At 39.5% G+C, this 18,176-nt stretch overlaps 1 protein-coding gene across 1 annotated transcript in view; it reads left to right on the forward strand.

Annotated features, from left to right (window-relative positions):
* The first annotated feature begins 203 nt into the window (after window positions 1-203).
* The window catches only part of TMEM131 (transmembrane protein 131), a 66,639-nt gene continuing 48,666 nt past the window's right edge, over window positions 204-18,176 (forward strand). Inside the window, exon 1 of the mRNA XM_033051727.1 lies at window positions 204-369. Within this exon, the coding sequence (XP_032907618.1) occupies window positions 204-369 (166 nt within the window). The remainder of the gene's footprint in view (window positions 370-18,176) is intronic.

Here is an 18,176-nt window from a genome sequence, read left to right on the forward strand (position 1 = left end):
CCGCCCTCGCCCGGTAGGGGCGTGGCCTCGCCAGGGGGCGTGGCGGCCCGTGACGCGCGCGTCAGGAGCCGCAGCGCGCGCTCGCGGGGGTGTCTGCCCCGCCCCTCCCCGAGCTCCTCCGCGCGCGCGCCGCGGCCCGGCCGGAGACAGACGCGGACACTCGGCGGACCCGCGGCGGCGGCGGCAGCAGCAGCAGCAGCGCGATGACGGCGGCGCCCGGCTGCCCCCGCTGCTCCCCCCGCTGCCCCCGCTGCTCCCCCGGCAGCTGCCCCTTCCCCCGCGCCGGCGGCTGGGCAGCCGCCTGGCGGGGCGCGGCGCTGCGCTTCGCGCTGGCGCTGCTCCTCCACACGGCCCGGGCCGAGAAGGAAGGTGAGACCCAGATTTGCCTTCCCTTTCTTGTCCTCCTTGCCCCCGCTCCTCCTCTTCTTCCCCCAGTGGCGGTGGGGCCGTTGGCGGCCGCGGCCCGCGCCCGCTCCCCGGCGGCGGGGTGGGGGAGCGGCTGGGGAGGTGCCCCGGGGTCGCCGTCCCTTGTCCCGCCGTCCCTTGTCCCGCATCCCGCCGGCTCGGCTCTCCCGCCGGCTCTGCTCTCCCGCGGGCTCCGCTCTCCCGCCGGCTCCCGCTGCCCTGGGTGTGCGGCGAGTCGCGGCGCTGCCTCCCCCGCCCCGCCGCCGCGGCCGCCGGAGTGCGGGTGTGTGTCCGTGTGTGTCCGTATGTGTGTCGCTGACGTTTCGCGGGGGTTTCTCCTCCTTGGCAGCGGCAGGGACGGGGATGGAGATGGAGCTGCCCTTTAAACAGGCGAAAGGGAAATAAATAAATAAATACAATGCGAGGCTTTCTCGCGTTGAGCTGGTTTCCCTGCGGCAGGCTTCCAGCAGGAGACGAAGCCAAGCCAAACAGACTGGCGAAGCTGCATGAGAAAGGGCAGAAATGCATGCTTTGCATGGATGGGATTTTGATCCCTCACCAAGTGACAGTGGGACACCCCTTTTCCTCCCCGAACTTTTGACAGGTTCTGGAGCCTTTGCGAGGTCTGTGGCGTTTTCTCCAAACTTTATAAAGTCCCTGCCTGACTTTCCCTAACTTGCAGTGTCTGATTTTGGCATGAAGTCTTTTCATTGTGGTTTAGCAGGGAAAAAAAGCCCCGAGCGAAACACCTAAGCATAATCTGTAGCATTGCTGGGAACAGCTTTCAAGCATTTCCAAGGTGCAGACTTGCAGGCTACTTGAAAGCATGGCTGTGTGGCAGCATGAAAATGCAGCAGGTAAATATAATGTATTACTAAAGTAGGTGAAACAGATTTACTTTGGTTGGACAGGAGAATTTTTATTCAGGCAAGTTGCTGCACCGGAGGAGGGAGGAGATTGAGGTCTTACAGGAAGAAACAGACTAAGAATAAAGGAAGAGAAAGAATAAAAAGAGTATGAAATAGGAGCTTAGCAAGGAGGGGCTAGTCGTGTGCCTAGACCAGACTTGAGGGAAGAAATACATCCTAATAATGCAGGTATTAAAAAAAAAAGTAGATGTGCCTTTCTAAATAAGGGCTCAATTTCAGAAATTTCCTAATAGCTTCTTTGTAAAAATATGAGGATGTTGGTATTAAGGTGATTAAAAATCCAGATCAGTTGTTGCACAGCTACTCTTGTTCACTTGGCTTTGTCTGCAGGGAATGTAAACATTTAGAAAACACTGTGAGTATGATCCCATATCCTCAGAGAGGTAAGAATGTGTAAATTTGTCAGTGTGGCCTGTGGTGTCCTGAAGTACTAAAAAAGTTCAAATGCTTGAGAAATTTCTATTTTTAACTCTGATTGTGACTGCATTCCTTCATAGGTAGTAAGGTATATGTGTTTATAAGCTTTGCCAGTGATGTCATATACTGGTATGATGGAATTGATTCATACCCTAAAAGTTATGACAGCTGGGGCCATGGTCTGGTTTGGTTCATTTGTGAAGAAGATACTGGGTTTTTTTCCTCTGTGGACTTTTCTTGGCATTCCTAAATAAACAAGGGCAGTTTTAGATTCAGAGTTTGCACAGATACAATTGAAGCCCTTCAAGAAAATTGAGTAGTTTGTACTGATAACGTTTACTTCTGTTTATACAGTCTTTTACCTAAAAGTTATCCCAGAAATGCATCTGTCATTTTCAAAAGATTAATTTGTTTCTCAAATAGAACATGGATTTCTTTTAGTCTTCAGATTTCTTTTAGATTTGCTTTTCTTTACAAGTGTGCTGCTGCTTAGGGTAGTCTAGGAGTAGTAGATCTAAGGTGACTAATAAGTGTTTCTTCAGTGTTTGTTTGGGTTTTTTCTCAGTTATTCATCTTTTATGGACTCCTGAGCAGAATTCAGTGGCAATCTGCGTTTGTGGATCACATGTTGGAAAGTGTTGTCTTGCAGTCTTCCTTTTGCTGAGCAATGACTGTTTAAACCTGGATTTAACAAAACATAAACCAAACAATAGTTTTAAAGCAAGACAAAGATTAAAGGGACTTGTGAGATCTAGTCCCACTGATCTTAAGCTACAATATAAGTGCCAGTCTGCAAGAGGTAGTGACTGAGCACTGGAGAGAAAGGACCACTTTGGACACCGGGCCTTTAGACCAAAGCGGGAACCCAAAATATTGTTGAGAAGAAAGAAGGGGAGCGTGTTCAGTCTCTGTCCTTAGCTGCCTTAGCTTTTACCAGGTTGTGTCAAGTTAAATGTAGTAAGACACAGTTTAAAAATAATAGTCAGGAAGCAGGGAAGTAGCTAGGAATATCCTTTCCATCTCCCAATTGTGGGCATACATTTTTCACTACAGCTGCAGGAAGGAAGCTGTGGAGAGGGATTAGGGCTGAGGTTGTGCATTGTTGCTCCTGAGCACTGCCAAGTTGAAGGTGGCTATAGTAAGACATAGTGCAATACTCCAGAGAATTTGCTACAGAAAAAAACTTGATAGAAGCAAGTGCCAGGTGAATAGTATGAGAAGAATAGATCAGAATATGACAAAAGAAAGTGAAAAACTAATGTGGAGGACACTCTTTTCCTCTTACCTTACCTTTTCCTCTTACATGAGGAGAAACTGGGGGAATGATGGAGAGAAGATTATGCTGGCTTCATATGGAGAAGGACCAGCAAGCAGTTCTTTATGGATGGAGCTGTCACAAGGAGAAAGAAGATTGATGGTGGAGTAGTCTAGATAGACATGACTGTTTCTAGTACCCAGTCTTAGTTAAGGAGTGTGAGGGGGGGGCGAAATATAACATAAACATCTTTTGCTAAAAACAAGAAGCAAAACTGAAAATGTTTGTGTGTTCTAGCTGTAAATCAAAGTCTTGAGGAACTGTGACGTTGCTATACACTCTCTCTGTGCTAGAGAAATAGAACTTGTGGAAATTATCTGGTATCTGAACAGATAGCAAGGTAGAGAAAACTGTGCATGAACCAACCAGAGAACCTTAAACATCAGACTAAACATTGATATGTGACTTTTCTTTTTTTGTCCCTAGCTGGGTCCTCGTGGGTGCCCATGTATTGCTGAGAAATGAGTAAGGCTGAGAAGGTTGTAAAATTTTATGTTTGTTTTTTTTTCACTTAGGAAGTCTGTGAACCATTTCAAAAGAATGGCATGGCAGGAAAAAATTCCAGTCTCAAAGAGCCTCTTGCTGTTTAGGAGGGGCAGAAATTACCTTTAGCTTTTCTTTGGCAAATATGTATGATTTTCAGGATTTTTGTAAGGCTGATGCTTTCCTAGTGTAATTGTCGCGTTCTGTATTGCCACATAGATTGAGGACAGCTATCTGTTTATACATACACATATACAACATACACAGAACAGTCTTCCGGGTTTTAGTTTGCCACAGTAATGCTGTAACCCCTTGGTAAGTTAAGTGTTTTGAAGATAAATGTCTGACACAAGGATGCTTTTTTACCTGAACTGCTTTGTGTTGGCTCCATTATTTGTATACGATTATATATTTTTAGAAAATCTTCATTTTATTCAACTCATTTTTTAAAATTCCCTTTTATTTGGCCGACTGACTGAAAGCCTGTTGAGACTACTTTGATAGTTCTCTTACGTACCCATCTGCTCACAAGATAGGTGCGGGTAGAGCAGGGTCGATATTTAGGAGATGTTCTATCGCTGACTGTAATTTTTGAAGTTACATCTTGCTGCTGGATCTGGGAAAACAATGCTATTTGAACATCTGTATTATGATACCAGATAGACCAGTGAAAATAGGACTTTTTTTCCCTAATGCTTAGTATATTCTCTTCTAGCTTCCTAGAAACTAAGTTAGTTACTGAGTGTAAGTGGGATATTGTCATCAGAGCAGTGCGCTGATATTTTGGAATTCTGGTTCCATTTTTGTCATTCTTTCTAATTTCAAACAAGTAACTTTTTGTTTCCTACTGATATTTAAAATAGCAAACAGGAGTATCAAAACTAAATAAGTATTGGAAGATGATTGAGAGAAAGCTTATATGTTTAATATTACAAAAAGTCTCTTCACGTATACTGCCTGTTTGTCATGTCCTGCTGTCAGAACTAATCTAACGCATGCCAGCGTTTACTTTTATGCTGGTGTTTTGACCCTGACTTAAATCAAAGTGTGATTCAGAAAGAATGACCTCAGTCAAACTGAAAACACTCCAGTTGAAGTAGCACATCAGAATCATGAAGAGTGTGAGGAAAACACAGTGGATAAAAATTGACCGTGCTATCTCACTGTGGTTTTGAAACTGGAGTGTGCGACAGCTGATTAGGCTTGCACTGTGTCTTTGCACTTGTAAATGAAAAATATTGTCCACATGCTTGGATTGAATAGTCTCTTACTTTCTTGTGAAATCTTTGGACTAAAATAAAGAAAAAAGTTTAATGCAGTGGACAGGAAGTTGAGACCACATATTCTCCATGACCTTCAATGTAATCTCACAATGGGTGCTATTCCCTCCCTGCACCTCTTTCTCCCTCACTTGTGTTTAGTTATATTGCACATGTGAAGCAGACTGGGGTCTCCTCGCCTGTAGAGGTCCATTGAAGGATGGTGTGCTCAGTTCAGGGCCTTAGATTGTCATCTCTTGAAGGAACTTGTTATGGATTTGTGTAGTGGCTAATATGATGAAATTTCACCAGAGTGTGTGGAAGTTGATAGACTTTGCATTATTTAAAGCTTTCAGTTGTGATTTTTTTGTGAATGATTGCATTATGGATTGCTCTGAGTCATTTGGATGTATTTGTGCATGCTAAAATTTTCAACTGTTTGCTTGGACATTTGCTGTGAGTCACTTTATTTCAAAGCCTACCCAGTATTATGCTGCTTAAAGTGATACGTGTTATGGTTTTACAAATCTGTAAGTTCAAAGAATCTTTTCAAAGAGTAAACTTGGTAAATGACCTCGGAGTCTGTCAGTGAATGGTAGATGCTGTGGTTCATGCATAACGAGCAGTAAAAGTTATGTGACTGAAGCACAGGCTAGAACCAGTTTGGTTTGTTCCTGTGTTTGTGGGTTCGGCAAGAATAGAAGTCTATAATGATCTCTTTTATTTCTCTTGCTCGTACCTTCTGTCCAGTGTAGCACCACGACTTTGTCAGTCTGCAGCATGAACTTACCTGGGTATAACAGGAGCTCAAGAAAGTGCCTTTTTTTTTTTTCTCTAAAAGACAGCAGTTGAATTAAATGTCCACTCTTCATAGTAGTTAGTGGAGGTACTTGGAACACCTTGTAGCACCTTGAGCAGCCTCCTCTGACTAGATGTTCTCTGATCAGGTGGCTGGGGTGGAGCCTCCGGGGTCACTTCTAGCCTGCATCATCCTGGAGTTCCAAAAGTTTAGCACAATTGGTCCTTACATTGATCCATTCACACTGAGGGAGTTGGCAAACTTGAGTTTGAACTAAAGTTATTTTAAAAATAATTCCTGTTTAAAAAAAAAAATTGTTAGTATTTCAGCATTTTAAATTATTTATACCAAGACAGGATGCAGAATTTCTTCTTGCATCGGGGGAAACCAAAGGACCATTAGAGCGAAATACTTTCAGTTTATTTTTCTAGTCATAAATACAAGTGAAGAATAAACTTGTATCAGATATGGATTTGTTAGAGGCAGCTGTTAAAATTTTAATGGGATGCAAGATTGCTGTGTATTTTTGTTTTCTCAACTGTCCTTATGGAATAATTAGTGATTTACTGACTGCAGCAATGATGTGATGCAGCATTTGCATGTAGCATTTTTGAAATATCATTTTGACATTTTCTTTTAAGCAGACTTGGATAACTTTTGGTTTTCAATACTAAAGGGACAAAACCAGGGTCATATCTTTCTCTCTCTCTTTTTGAAAACCTTGGATATAGTGGGGAAATAGCAAAGAGCTGAAGGATTGCCATGTAATTCCAGTCTCTAAAATGGAGTAAAAAATCGAGGTGTTTCACTAGTTTGTGATTTCCCTGCTACAATTACCAGATTAGTTTTTCCACTAAGACTGTCATAGATGCATTTTTAGTACCTATCCTCCTGCCTGGCATAGCTAGCAGCAGAGAACCATCTGAGAACAGGAGTTTTGCTGTCTTTATCAAACTGGTTTTAGAGATACCTGAGTGACATTTAGTGGAAGGAACTGTGCAGGAAATGAAACTATGCACATAACAGCTTCTTCTGTCTGTGTACTCTATGAAGCTACAAAATGTTATGTAATAGAACTGTTCAACTGACTCTAATGCAACATGCTTAGTTTTTTAAAGTTATTTTATAATTGGATCCATTGCCTGTTCTTTGTAAAGCGGTTTGTCTTTGCAATGTCTTAAGTGTTATCTGAGGGTTTTTTTCAGTTGAACACCTAGATCTATGTTGGACTGTATTTGGATTTGGTGTAATAGGATGTGCGTGGACTTTTAAAAGTTACTTAAAGTAGAAAAATCTCAGACAACCCTTGGTTATAGGGTTAGGTTTTTAAAAATTGTTTAAGTGAGGAAGCACAGATAATATGATGTTAAACAGATTAAATTATCGTTTGAGGAAGTGATGATAGGAGATAAAGTTGTAGACAAGCATGGTACCAATTTAAGTAGTTCACAACATTTCTTCATAAGTGTCATAATATGTTAAATGAATTTATAGACTGGTTATCTGAAGCTTGTAAATAAATATGAAATAATCTAGAAACACAGAAGAAATCTAAATGAATCACTGATTTACACCAAAATACTGTACAAATATTTACAGGTGGAATTTGTAGATAATGATAAAAACTATCTGGGCAACTAGATAAACTGCAAGATGTGTGGTTTTGGTTTATTCCCAGCAGTGGTTCATGCTTTACCTCAGAGGCTGGCTACAAGGAGCTCTTCCTGGCTCTATTCTGGGACCAGTCCTGCTTTATATCTTCGTCACTGATCTGGAGTTGGAATGTACCAATGCTCAAGGGCAAGTCTGCATTTTGGAGGGATCTAAGCAGGACAGAACAATGAGCTGTCAGGACCTTCATGAAATCCAAAAAGGATAAATGGAAAGTCCTTTATATGGAACAGAATAACCACCTGCAGGGAATACAACCTGGAAATGCTATACATGAGTCAGCAATGTACCCTGGCAACGTACAGGAGTGTAGCCATTGGGCTGAGCAAAGTGATTATTCCTGTTTACTCAGCACTTAATAGACCACACCTAAACTACTGTGTCTTAGTTTTGTTCTCTGCCATCCCACTGGAAGTCTGCAAAGATGGTCGATATGTGTGTGACCTATGAATGGAGGCTGAGGGATCCTGTGGCATCATGCCAATATTGAAATAGTTTATGGAGGAAAATGAAGCCCGACACCTCACAGAGATGCATGGCTGGAGCCTGAGACAGTGGCCATAAAGTGAAACATGGAAAGTTTGTTTTGTGCCGGGAGATACTGCTCTGTGATGATCTGAGTACAATAGGCACCTGGACACTCTAAAATAGCTTTGAAAATTCTATTTATTAAAGATAACCATCTTGGATCTCTTTTGATGCTGGGAACCCTGAACCATGCAGTGCCAAACAGACCTCCAAAGAGTCCATGTGCAACATGTTGTGCAGACCCCACCCATAGAAAGGTTACTCCATGTTGCTTTGTGGCTAGATTTCCTTGCAAGAAGACAACTCTATTCCTAATTTTTGCTGTAAGGTGGAAAGGATGCTCACATGGCAATTTCCATGTGCACTTTCAGATAAAGCAAGGCCGTCCAGGTGGCATAATCGCTGGTGGAGTTGGCTGCAGCTTCTCTGTTTCAGAGGGCTGGCTGAGCTCCCCCTGAGCCACAGAGTACGTGCAGCACGGGCCTGACAGCCAGCCCAGACATGCAACCCAGCACAGGCGTGGGTCTGCTCCGCTTGGCTCCTGCATGGATCACTGACTCCTCCATCTCTCACGGGCTTCTGGTCAGGATGGCTGTGATCTTCTGCCTTGACATCATGAGTCTGCATTTCACCATGAGGATGGTCAGGCGTTGAGACAGGTTCTTCTCTAGAGAGGCTGTGGAATCTCTTGACTTGGGAGGCTTTCAAGGCCCAGCTAAATGAGAGCCTGAAGCAACATCATCCAAATTCAGCATTCACTGTAATTCTGCAGAGGGTAGAGCTGGATGACAGTCTCAAAGAACCATTCCACCCTCAGTTTCCTTGTCTCTATTTTGTGTCTTCCCTGTGATTTTAAAACTTAGTTGGAGCTTACAGTAGTTTTGTTGCAGCTGATGGGAATATCTGAAAAACAAAAGTTTGACTTTTCATGTAACTCTGTGGTGAAGTCAGTGCTATGGTAATAATGATATAGATATAATTTTGGTAGAAGCGGAGTAGTAATTGTACCAGGAAGCTTCATGTGTTGCTGCATCAATAAAATAGTGTGATAAAAACAAGACCTTATGAACTATTCCTTATTTCTGTAATCATGGATCACTTAGGCTTTATTTGTCCCCATGTTTTTGTTCTTTCTCTTGAAAAATTTGTTTCAAAAGGAGATTTGTGTCCCATCTTTCATGTGAAGCATAATACAGACATTAGTTTTCATCTTTGCCAGCTGCTGGCAATATAACAATACATTCAGTTGTGGTTTACATATTAATATACAAGATGTATTAAAGTTATGCTTAACAATCTGTGCAGCTAATATGTCTGAGGAAATACTGAGAGATTTGGACAGTTAATGTTGCAAAGTTTTTGATTATTCCTTTCTCGCAGTGGAGGACATGGAGTACTTGGTTCTTACTAGTAACCATTTCCTTCTTTTGTGTTTGCTTTGGTATTCTGAACCTGTGTGTAACTTCAATCTGTGGGGATAGTTTAGAGGTACCATTAATTACTAGGAGGCACTGATACTGCTCTTGCCCTCTAAGTTGTCTCCCCTACATATAAGAAGGTGAGTGTGTGTGTAACTTTCACATTATGATACCGCTTCTTTTATATAATCATATACCTTGTCAGTTGCCTTTTGTGTAGCTTAACTCGAGGTCATGATGTGCCCGAATAGCTTTGGCTGACCTGTATCTTCCAAAATATTCAAAAGATTAATTAATTCCTTGTTTTGGGAGAAACATGATTACATTTGATGCTGAAGGGGAGATGGTTGTCATTGACAGAGTCTGAATCTTCATAGATGAAATCACTCTAGCAATCTGTACTACTGAATATCATTAACTGGTGGAGAAAAGATTGAAAGAACTTCCAGTTCATCAGGGAAAATTTGTCAGAGTTTCAGTGCTTGATGAGTGCTGTGAATTCTTCCTTTGATTAAATCAAATTTCTCTAGGGAAAAAGACTAGACTAAGGATCTCAGAGATTGAATAAAGCACTTATTTATTTAGCATTATTTGATTAATTGTGCTTTAAAAATACCTGTTTTGTGAAAAAAAAAACCCAAACAAACCTCTAAGTTGAATTTAGCAAAGGTGTGCCCATTTAGGTTGAGACTTGATACTAGGCATATCAAAGTAGAAATGACAGGTATTTTTGAGTGAAGGCTTGTCTTAGGGGGCAGCTTGGTGATGAGTGGTTATTGCAATCTTCAAAGTAAAATTAGATGTCTCTCCGTAACATATTCTGTCACTAAGCCTAAGCGTTTGGAATTATTGGGTGAAATCATGATCTATGTTGCACTGTGTGTCAACTTAGATCATCACAGCTGTTTGTAAAAGAGTCTGACCAGAAGAGATTGTTTATTTAGTTCTGAGGGGTAACTGCTTCCAAGGTATTGTAGGTAGCTAAATTGCTTTTCTTCAAGCATTTCATTTCCCTATGCCTACTTGCACCTTTAACTCATTAATGTTTTTAGAGTGTTCCCCACAGACTGAAATTTGCCTATTTTGTTTCATTGTTTTTGCTCTGTGTTTTATCTCCTTTCAAAACTTTCAGCTGTTCTTCTCCACCCTTTTCTCCTCTGGTTTTATCAAACCTTGCAGCTGGCTTTTTCCTGCTGGTCTGTGTTCTCTCAACATACTCAACAGGCAAGTCAACAGACTGCTGTGCTCAGCAATCAGTAAGTAGTGTTACTGCCACATCATTAACACAGTGGCTTTAACCAGGCATTTTCTACCTTTTCCTGGCCTTCGATTGTTGTAATTATAAACTTTATATGGTAGCTGAACAAATGTTATCTTGCCACTCTTTGTTGCTTGTCCTTAGGCTTACTAGCTGTTTTCAGTGGACACTTCAGTGTTACCAGGGAGGCATAGGAGGGGTGGGGATCCCAGTGATACTTCTCTCCAGTAACTTGGTGTTAACTAAGTTAACACAGCTGTTAGACAATAATATCTAAACAATTGTGTTGTTCATGTACCCTTGTGATTCTAAAAATTCATGCAGTTCCACCCTGATAACTGACCCAAAAAAAAAGGGAGGGAGGCAAAATTAGAGCAGGGAGGAGAGCAGTCTCACTTAGTAGACTAATGTTTCTGTCCCATAAGTGATAGAAAGCATCCTCTGTAGTAAGTAGCAAGGTAGAAGTAAGGATGGGAAACTGAACAGTGTCCACAGAGCATAAGCTGTAGCCCTTACCTGATTGCATTCACATTGCCAGCAAGACATTTAGATGTCAGGAGGTATCTGCCTGGCTCTCTCAGCTTCCTGTTCTGTGGGGGGTTTTTTGGAAACTGAAAATTGCGTCTTCCTTCCTCTTTTCTATGGTGTGGAGCACAATGCTTGATCTCTGTTGGTGTTTATTAAGGTCATTAATCGTCCTGGATATACCTTTTAGGTAGGTCTTTACCCTGTGTTGACACAACCCTTTTTTTTTTTTTTTTTTTGAGTAAAGGGGGTCTGTTCAGTGATTCATTTCATGAGAGTAATTGGAAGACTGATGTTAATGGTAAAAGCTGAAATTTTCATTTAATGCATTGTTCTCCTGACGTTCCAGAAGCCATGAACTGACTGCTGTTTCTGGCAAGCTATATATTGAATGTTCTATATGCTAAAAAGATTAGAATTCCATTAAGTGCACGTTATCTTTTTGAACATCAGTTTTCAGTGCTACATGAGTAGTAAAACTGCCACAATGAGAAGTTTCTGATCTAAACTTTGAGAAATAGAGATAAATCATTAAGAATAGTTTGGAGGGGCTATTGTTTGTCCCCTTTCATTGCAGGACAACTTACCTTGTTTTTGAGAGTAGTTCCAAATAATTTTATGTCTGTACACATTCAATAGCAATACATGTATAGGAGTATAATTGAGTTTTAACATATTGAAATTTTTAAATTGCCATCATTAGAAAGAATAGCCACATTTTGTATGGCCCAAAGCTGAAAAAAATGGATGCTGTTTGCAGATGTTTGTTTTCTCTTTAGCTTCCTTTTAAAATTTTCCTCTCTTTAAATGATTTCTGAGAAGTTTCCATGAGTATCAGGAGTATTGTTCTCTTTGGCTTAAAAATAGCATACACAAAAGTTTTTCTCCCACTGAGAGAATTATTTCTCCTTTTTATTTAATTTAAAAAAAAAACTATTTTAAAGTAAGTTTTCTCATTCCTATCCCTCCATGAATGGAATTGAGTATTATTTCCTGAGAAGTGTTTTGGAGCCAGGAAATAAATATCTTTAGAGGAACAAATGAAATTTTTGAAAAGTTTAAAAGTAAAGCACCAACTTAAAGCATCTGGCAGCTTTCAAAGTAGTATTTTGGTGGTTTTTTCGAAGTGAAGTTTTATAGCCTTTATTGCTACCACCTGAAATTCACCATTTTGACCAATAGCAGATAATTTTTCAAACTCAGTACAAAAAAACTAGATGATAATAAAAATTGCTTTAGTTGAAGTTGATGGAAATGCACATTTCTGCAAGATAGAAATACAGGCTGAATACAGAATAAGCATCTGAGAATAAAGGTATATGAATAAAATGTGATTTTTTTGTATGTCAATCTGAAATAATCTAATGTAATTTTGTTAGAAAAATAAATAAAAGCAGATTGTTAGGTGTAGTACATGTTACTTTCAATGAGCTTTGCTGTTTCTATGTATGTTTGTATAGTTTTTTTGCTAGGATATATATATCACAGGGCACATCTAATCACTGTTAATGGTAAAAGAAACCTTTAAGCAGTTGCACTGTCTTCTGAAGCATGGAACAAATGTTGTGAACCAGATGTGTGAGCAGTGGCTTCAGGGTGGAACCTGACTTTCTCCCTTTCTCAGTCTAAGCAGTAGCTTCATTGTCTGTCTGGAGCCTGTGTTCAGAATCAGAATCATACTGTCACTTTGTATTTCATGGCTAGCTTTAGAAGCTGAATTGGTGACTGAATTCCTAAAAATCTGCATCAGTCTTAACTAAGGGGAAAGGAGATGAGTGAATAAGTGCAATGTGACAGCTCTTCTTACGAGGGAAGGGCCTTGCTGGATAAAGAAGCTTGTCTTTTATCTGAAGGCAGAAATTACACAAAAATAAATTAGTGAAATATTATAGGCAGACTTAGTTGGGTGTCAGTGATGCGCTTAATTTGTGTTGTTGCATGCAGTAAAGTAGAAATAATTTGACTTTCCCCCCCAGTGTGAAATAGTCAGTAGTGTGCTCTGGTATTGCAGTGCAAGTGATCTGCTGCCTCTGTTTAGCTTGTATTAACTTGGGCATAGGTTGGTGCATATGAACTTACTTGAGCATGTACTGTGTAGAGTCAGATTTTATTTTTTTTTATCAGTAATACAAAATGAGGGTTTTGATGAAGATTCTTTTTGTTATTTAGCTAAATGTATTGCTTTTTCATTTCACGTGATGATTAAAGTGCATTATCTAGGAATGGTTCTATTTAAAATCTAATATATAAATAGAAAACGCAAATTTGACCAATTGGCTTTTTGGGGGATGGTCATTAGAGGTTTTAATAATGAAGGAAGAATAAATATGTTTCTCTGTAAAAAGACTTTGAAGTGTGACATTTGTACATGTGGTCTTTACTGCATTGTGTGTATTTTCTTTGTTGTGATGCCTCTTCCTGAGGTCTGTTGGAAAAATTATTGATTTCCTCTTGTTATGGAATACTGGAAAACAAACAAGCTAATTGCCTAGGTAAGTGCAAGAGGATTTAACTGGAAAAGCAAGCCTGTTGGCTGGTGATTCTCACTTGCTTGGCGTTCACTGTCTCATAAGAGAATGACCTTTTACATTTCCAGTGAGCAGTCACCTGTTGGGATGCAGGCAGAAATCCAGGCAGATAGCTACACTGGCTCATCTGTCTTGGAGAACAGGCCTTTTTAAAACAGATTTGTTAAGTTTAACACTGAACTGAGATGTGTTTCTTGAGGCTCACCAGACTTCTGTAATCCTGAAGCTGATTAAAATGATCACTCACATTACAGTGTAATACTGTTTTCCTTTATCTGTTTTTTTTTAACAATGTAATTTTCCATTCATAATAATTTTATTTTTTCATTCTGTATCTGCCTGCCTGAATTCCCCATGCTGCTCAGTTTTCCACTGTTCAGGATGATTGAAATTGTGACTATGCAGTTAATTCATAGCCAAAACTTTAGAAATAACTTATCCAGGTCTAGTTCTGTGCTTTACCAGTAGTGATACAAATGTAACAATTACAATTACATGGACAGAAGTGAGTGGCATTTAGCACACTGTAATTGGCTCATGTGGTTATGGTTCCCTTGAAGTGAACCTAGTCATTAAGACAAAGGGTTAGAAACTGGACTTAAAAAAAAACCTTAATGTAAATTAGGAATTATTTAAATAATTGACCTTTCCCTGTTTTGGTAAGATAGGACACTACTTTTAGACTTGGGATAAAATTCACAGACTAGAGGATACAGATTTGTATAAATCTAGTTTGCAAGAAAGAAAACTGGTTTAGACAAGACTTAGGAAAGAAAACAGTTCTTGCAAGCGTGTAAGAGATTATATAAAGATCATTAACATAAAAATAAATCAATGCACTGCTCTTGAGTAACTGTTCAAGAGCTAAGTTATATTTCAGAATAGTGTTTTATTATTATAAGTGTATATGCCAGAATGTACTTTCATGTTAAAATGAAGAGATTAACAGTGGCTAAAGAAAGATAAGTGTGCAAAGCCACCTTAAAAATCAGGTCTGTGAGTCAGAGTAGGCCTCATAACCTGTGGGCCATGGAGATTTTTTTTTTTTGTTGAGCACCAAGAGCCTTGGCATAGTCACTGCTCTCGCGTTACATGTAAATTTTTTCTGTTTTTTGTAATTCAGTCACAGCTAAAGACTGGTGTTGGCTAAAGTTATTTTGATAATAAGTTCCTGTTTGCTTTGGAGATTTGTAGAATTTTAAAATTTTCTTCTTATTTGATGGTTTATAGGTCTGTATTTTTCTTGTTTTCCCCCCAAATACGAAAGGCTTGGACAAAAGACAATCAAAACAAGGATGTGTTTGTGCAAGATTTGTCTATTAGATTTATAAACTTGTGAAAAGATACTGCTTAAAGTTTTGAGGAATATAAGTGAATTCAGTTACTGTTGCTTTAATTTTTGTCATGTTAGGTGTTTACCGTCAAGTGCTGTGATGTTGTTGGAAAGCGCAGGGGAAAGCATTCAGGAATCTACTGGTAATAATGACTAGATAGTGTTTTCACTGTTCCAGAAAGCTGTGGTTGGGGAACTGGGGGCTATGGTCATGGTGGTGGGTTTTCTTTTGCCATTTTTTAGAGCTTGGAAAGTGCTGTCAGTGGAACAAGCAGTTCTGGAGCAAACGGAAAGACTAGGTTCATGGTCTTTTTCTGATATATTTTATGGGCTTTTCATAGTAAAGCTGACTTAATGAAAGAAGTTGCATTTTAAAGGTGTAGACTGAAAACAAACAGAAAATGAAACTTTGAGTATTTTTAGTGTTAGCTTCTATATAATCTGTTAGTAGTGATTTACTGTCTGAAAAGAGGAAACCAAGAACACACAAGCTAGAAGCTGAAAAATTTGACCCTGAAATCATATAATATCTTAGTAGGGAGAGTGGCTGAAATTGTTACAGATTCTCATGAATCTGTTACGTTTGCTTTTTGTGGAAGCTTGGAAGGATAGAGGTTTTCTGTCAAGAGGAATTTCTGTATGCCTCTCAGAAGAAAGTATTTTGTTCAGCATAGGTGAAGAGGAGAGGAGACTATAATTCTTCTGGCCTTGAAATCTGCAGATATGAATATGTATCCTTTTCCTTCTTTGGTCTGTGAACATTTAAAGTTTGACTAATAGCTATTATAATTAGCCTGCAGGGCTTCAATTGCCTATAGGGTCAGGAAGGAATTATTTTCCTAATGTGTAATTTGGCTTCTTGGCTGCTGATTTGTGCAGTGGCAGATCATGCTCTGACAGCTGACATGCTTCCTTACCCCAAATATTATGTTGTGCCCCTCTTGGAGCAGTCCCCGGTCATGTGTCAGGGATGACTTAAACGGCAAGGCAAGAGTTGTTAATTTGCTGCATTTTACTATTCCAGAGTATTAAAGTATTGGCTACAGTGTTAGACTGGTATGGAGACCATGGTGGTAGCAGCTGAAGCTTTGGGAAGAAGTTTTTCTTAGGGGAAGTTGTCAGGGGCTTAGCAGAAAACAGTCATCTTCCTCTCTAGCATGGGGAATGGTTCAACTAATAAAGCATGCCCAAGTGATCTCATACTTAATTGCTTACAGTGACTTTGCACATGGTAATAACCTATTGCCTGTTGGTGACATACATATTTTGTGTAAAAGGACAGTAAAAACTGGTTTTGGGCTTGTGTTGCAAAGTTTGTGAACTTGCTTAGGTCAGGTAGTACAAGTGCAAAAGATGAGCAACTGCCTTCTAATTCTGGAACAGGCAAAAAAGTACCCACAAGGACACTGTCAGCATTTCACTTTGAAGAAGGCTTGTCCATTCTGTGGTTCATTTTCGGCAGTTTGAGGGCTGCTCTTAGAGGGATTCGGGTGACTCTTTGTGACTCGTCGGTAGAGGTTTTTTAAAATGTAATTAGTTTGCCTCATTTGAATGAGGTGACTTGTTGCTTCATCCTGAGTTGAGAGTCTGAGAAACCAGTTGCAAAAACAAGCTTTCATCTCATGAAGGTATATGTATTTACTTGCCATTTCCTTGTGAAATAACCAATAAAGAGAAACGTAGGCTTGAGAGTTAGTCTAAACCAAAATGAAAGGTATAACCACAACTTCATCACTGTCTCAGCTGAGATGTGCCTGCTGTGAAATGGACAGCAGCCAGTCTTTACATTGCATCTGACTTTACCTGGCACTGTCATCTGCTCCCTGAAAACATTTCTTAAACGATATAATGATGAATAGCCCTGCTATTTAACAGCGTTATCTGCTCAAAATGTTCTGTAACATCTGTTGCTTTGTTCATCAAAGATGAAATAACTAGAGTGGCTGAGAAAGTGTTTGGGGTCTACAGAAGGTCTGTATGAAGTCAAGATACTTGGGTAGAAAGCTTGGGCTAGTGTGTATCATCCTTGTGGAAGAATTGTTGCTACTTTCTGCTCTTTGTACTGATGGGGTATTGTATTTTAATCAGGAGGAAAAAAGCCTCAAAAATACTAAGAATTTGCCGTTAGATGAAGCAACCTTTTATATTTTGCTGGTTGTTAATAAACTATTTATATAAATTGTTCTCTAATGACTTTTTTTGTTTCTACCTGATGTCTCAATCTAGTGCTGTGTATTCTTTGTTTCCAAAAGATGTAGAAAGCAATAGAATGCCAAAAAGTCCAACTTCAGTGGTGCAATTCCTTTTGATTAATAGGAAGGTGTGCTTGTATCTGTAATTTTTTTGTAATTACTGAACTTCCAGTAAATCAAATACATGAGAGAACATAATTTCATTCTGTATTTCTCCCCAAGTTAAAAATTGAGAATTTTCCCTTTATGCTAGTTAATCTGTAATTTGGGGTTCCTGCGTCGAATATAGGCATGACGCTTCTGTGAAATCATGATTAACTGTCGTACTCTGCATTTTAACCTAATGTGTCAAAACTTCATTTTCTTATGTCTTGCCCTGCAATACACTTAAGAGTTTTTTTTCAGTGATTTTAAAACCAAACTTAAACTGTGAAATGAATGTCTTGCATCATACATGTTGCTGGTTAAATTGAGAAGAACTCACTTGTTCTTTGTTCTGGTATTAAACCTTAAACTGACAGATCTGTTCCAGTAATTTAAGTTTTAAGAGCCCAAAATTTTGTAAACTATAGAACTTGATTTTGTAACAGCTTTTTAAATGCTGTTTTGGTTTGTTTGTTTTTTGTTGTTTTGGTTTTTTTTTTAAATCTTTTACCCTGTGTTCTGTATAGCTCGTCTATATAAATGATTGACCAAACTCTTGATTCTTGCATCAAGGATGGATTTTATTTGTTTTGAGTAACATTAAGGTAATAACAATAAACACACCAAAAAATGCTAACTTACTGCTGACACAACTGACTAGGACTTCTCATGCCACTGTAAATATTGCAGTGTCAGTGTAAATATTGCAGGACATGCATGTTGTTTATAATACGAGCTCCCCCTTTCTCCTCTGTGGTGATTCTCACACTCCACCTGAGCTGGGCTGCTTTCTCAACCTGTGGCATGTTAGAATTGTGTGGTGTGGTAGCTTGAAAAGTAATTGTATAAAACTTTTTTGTTTGGGGATCTATTAAATTTCAGGGGGTTTGCATACTTAACTTTTGGAGATGGTAGCAGCAATCTTTGTCGTATGTTAACTTTTTCTTGGGGTCATATGAAAGCAAGATTGTG

Source organism: Catharus ustulatus, chromosome 2 (assembly GCF_009819885.2).
Source record: "Catharus ustulatus isolate bCatUst1 chromosome 2, bCatUst1.pri.v2, whole genome shotgun sequence".
Taxonomy (NCBI): Eukaryota; Metazoa; Chordata; class Aves; order Passeriformes; family Turdidae; genus Catharus; species Catharus ustulatus.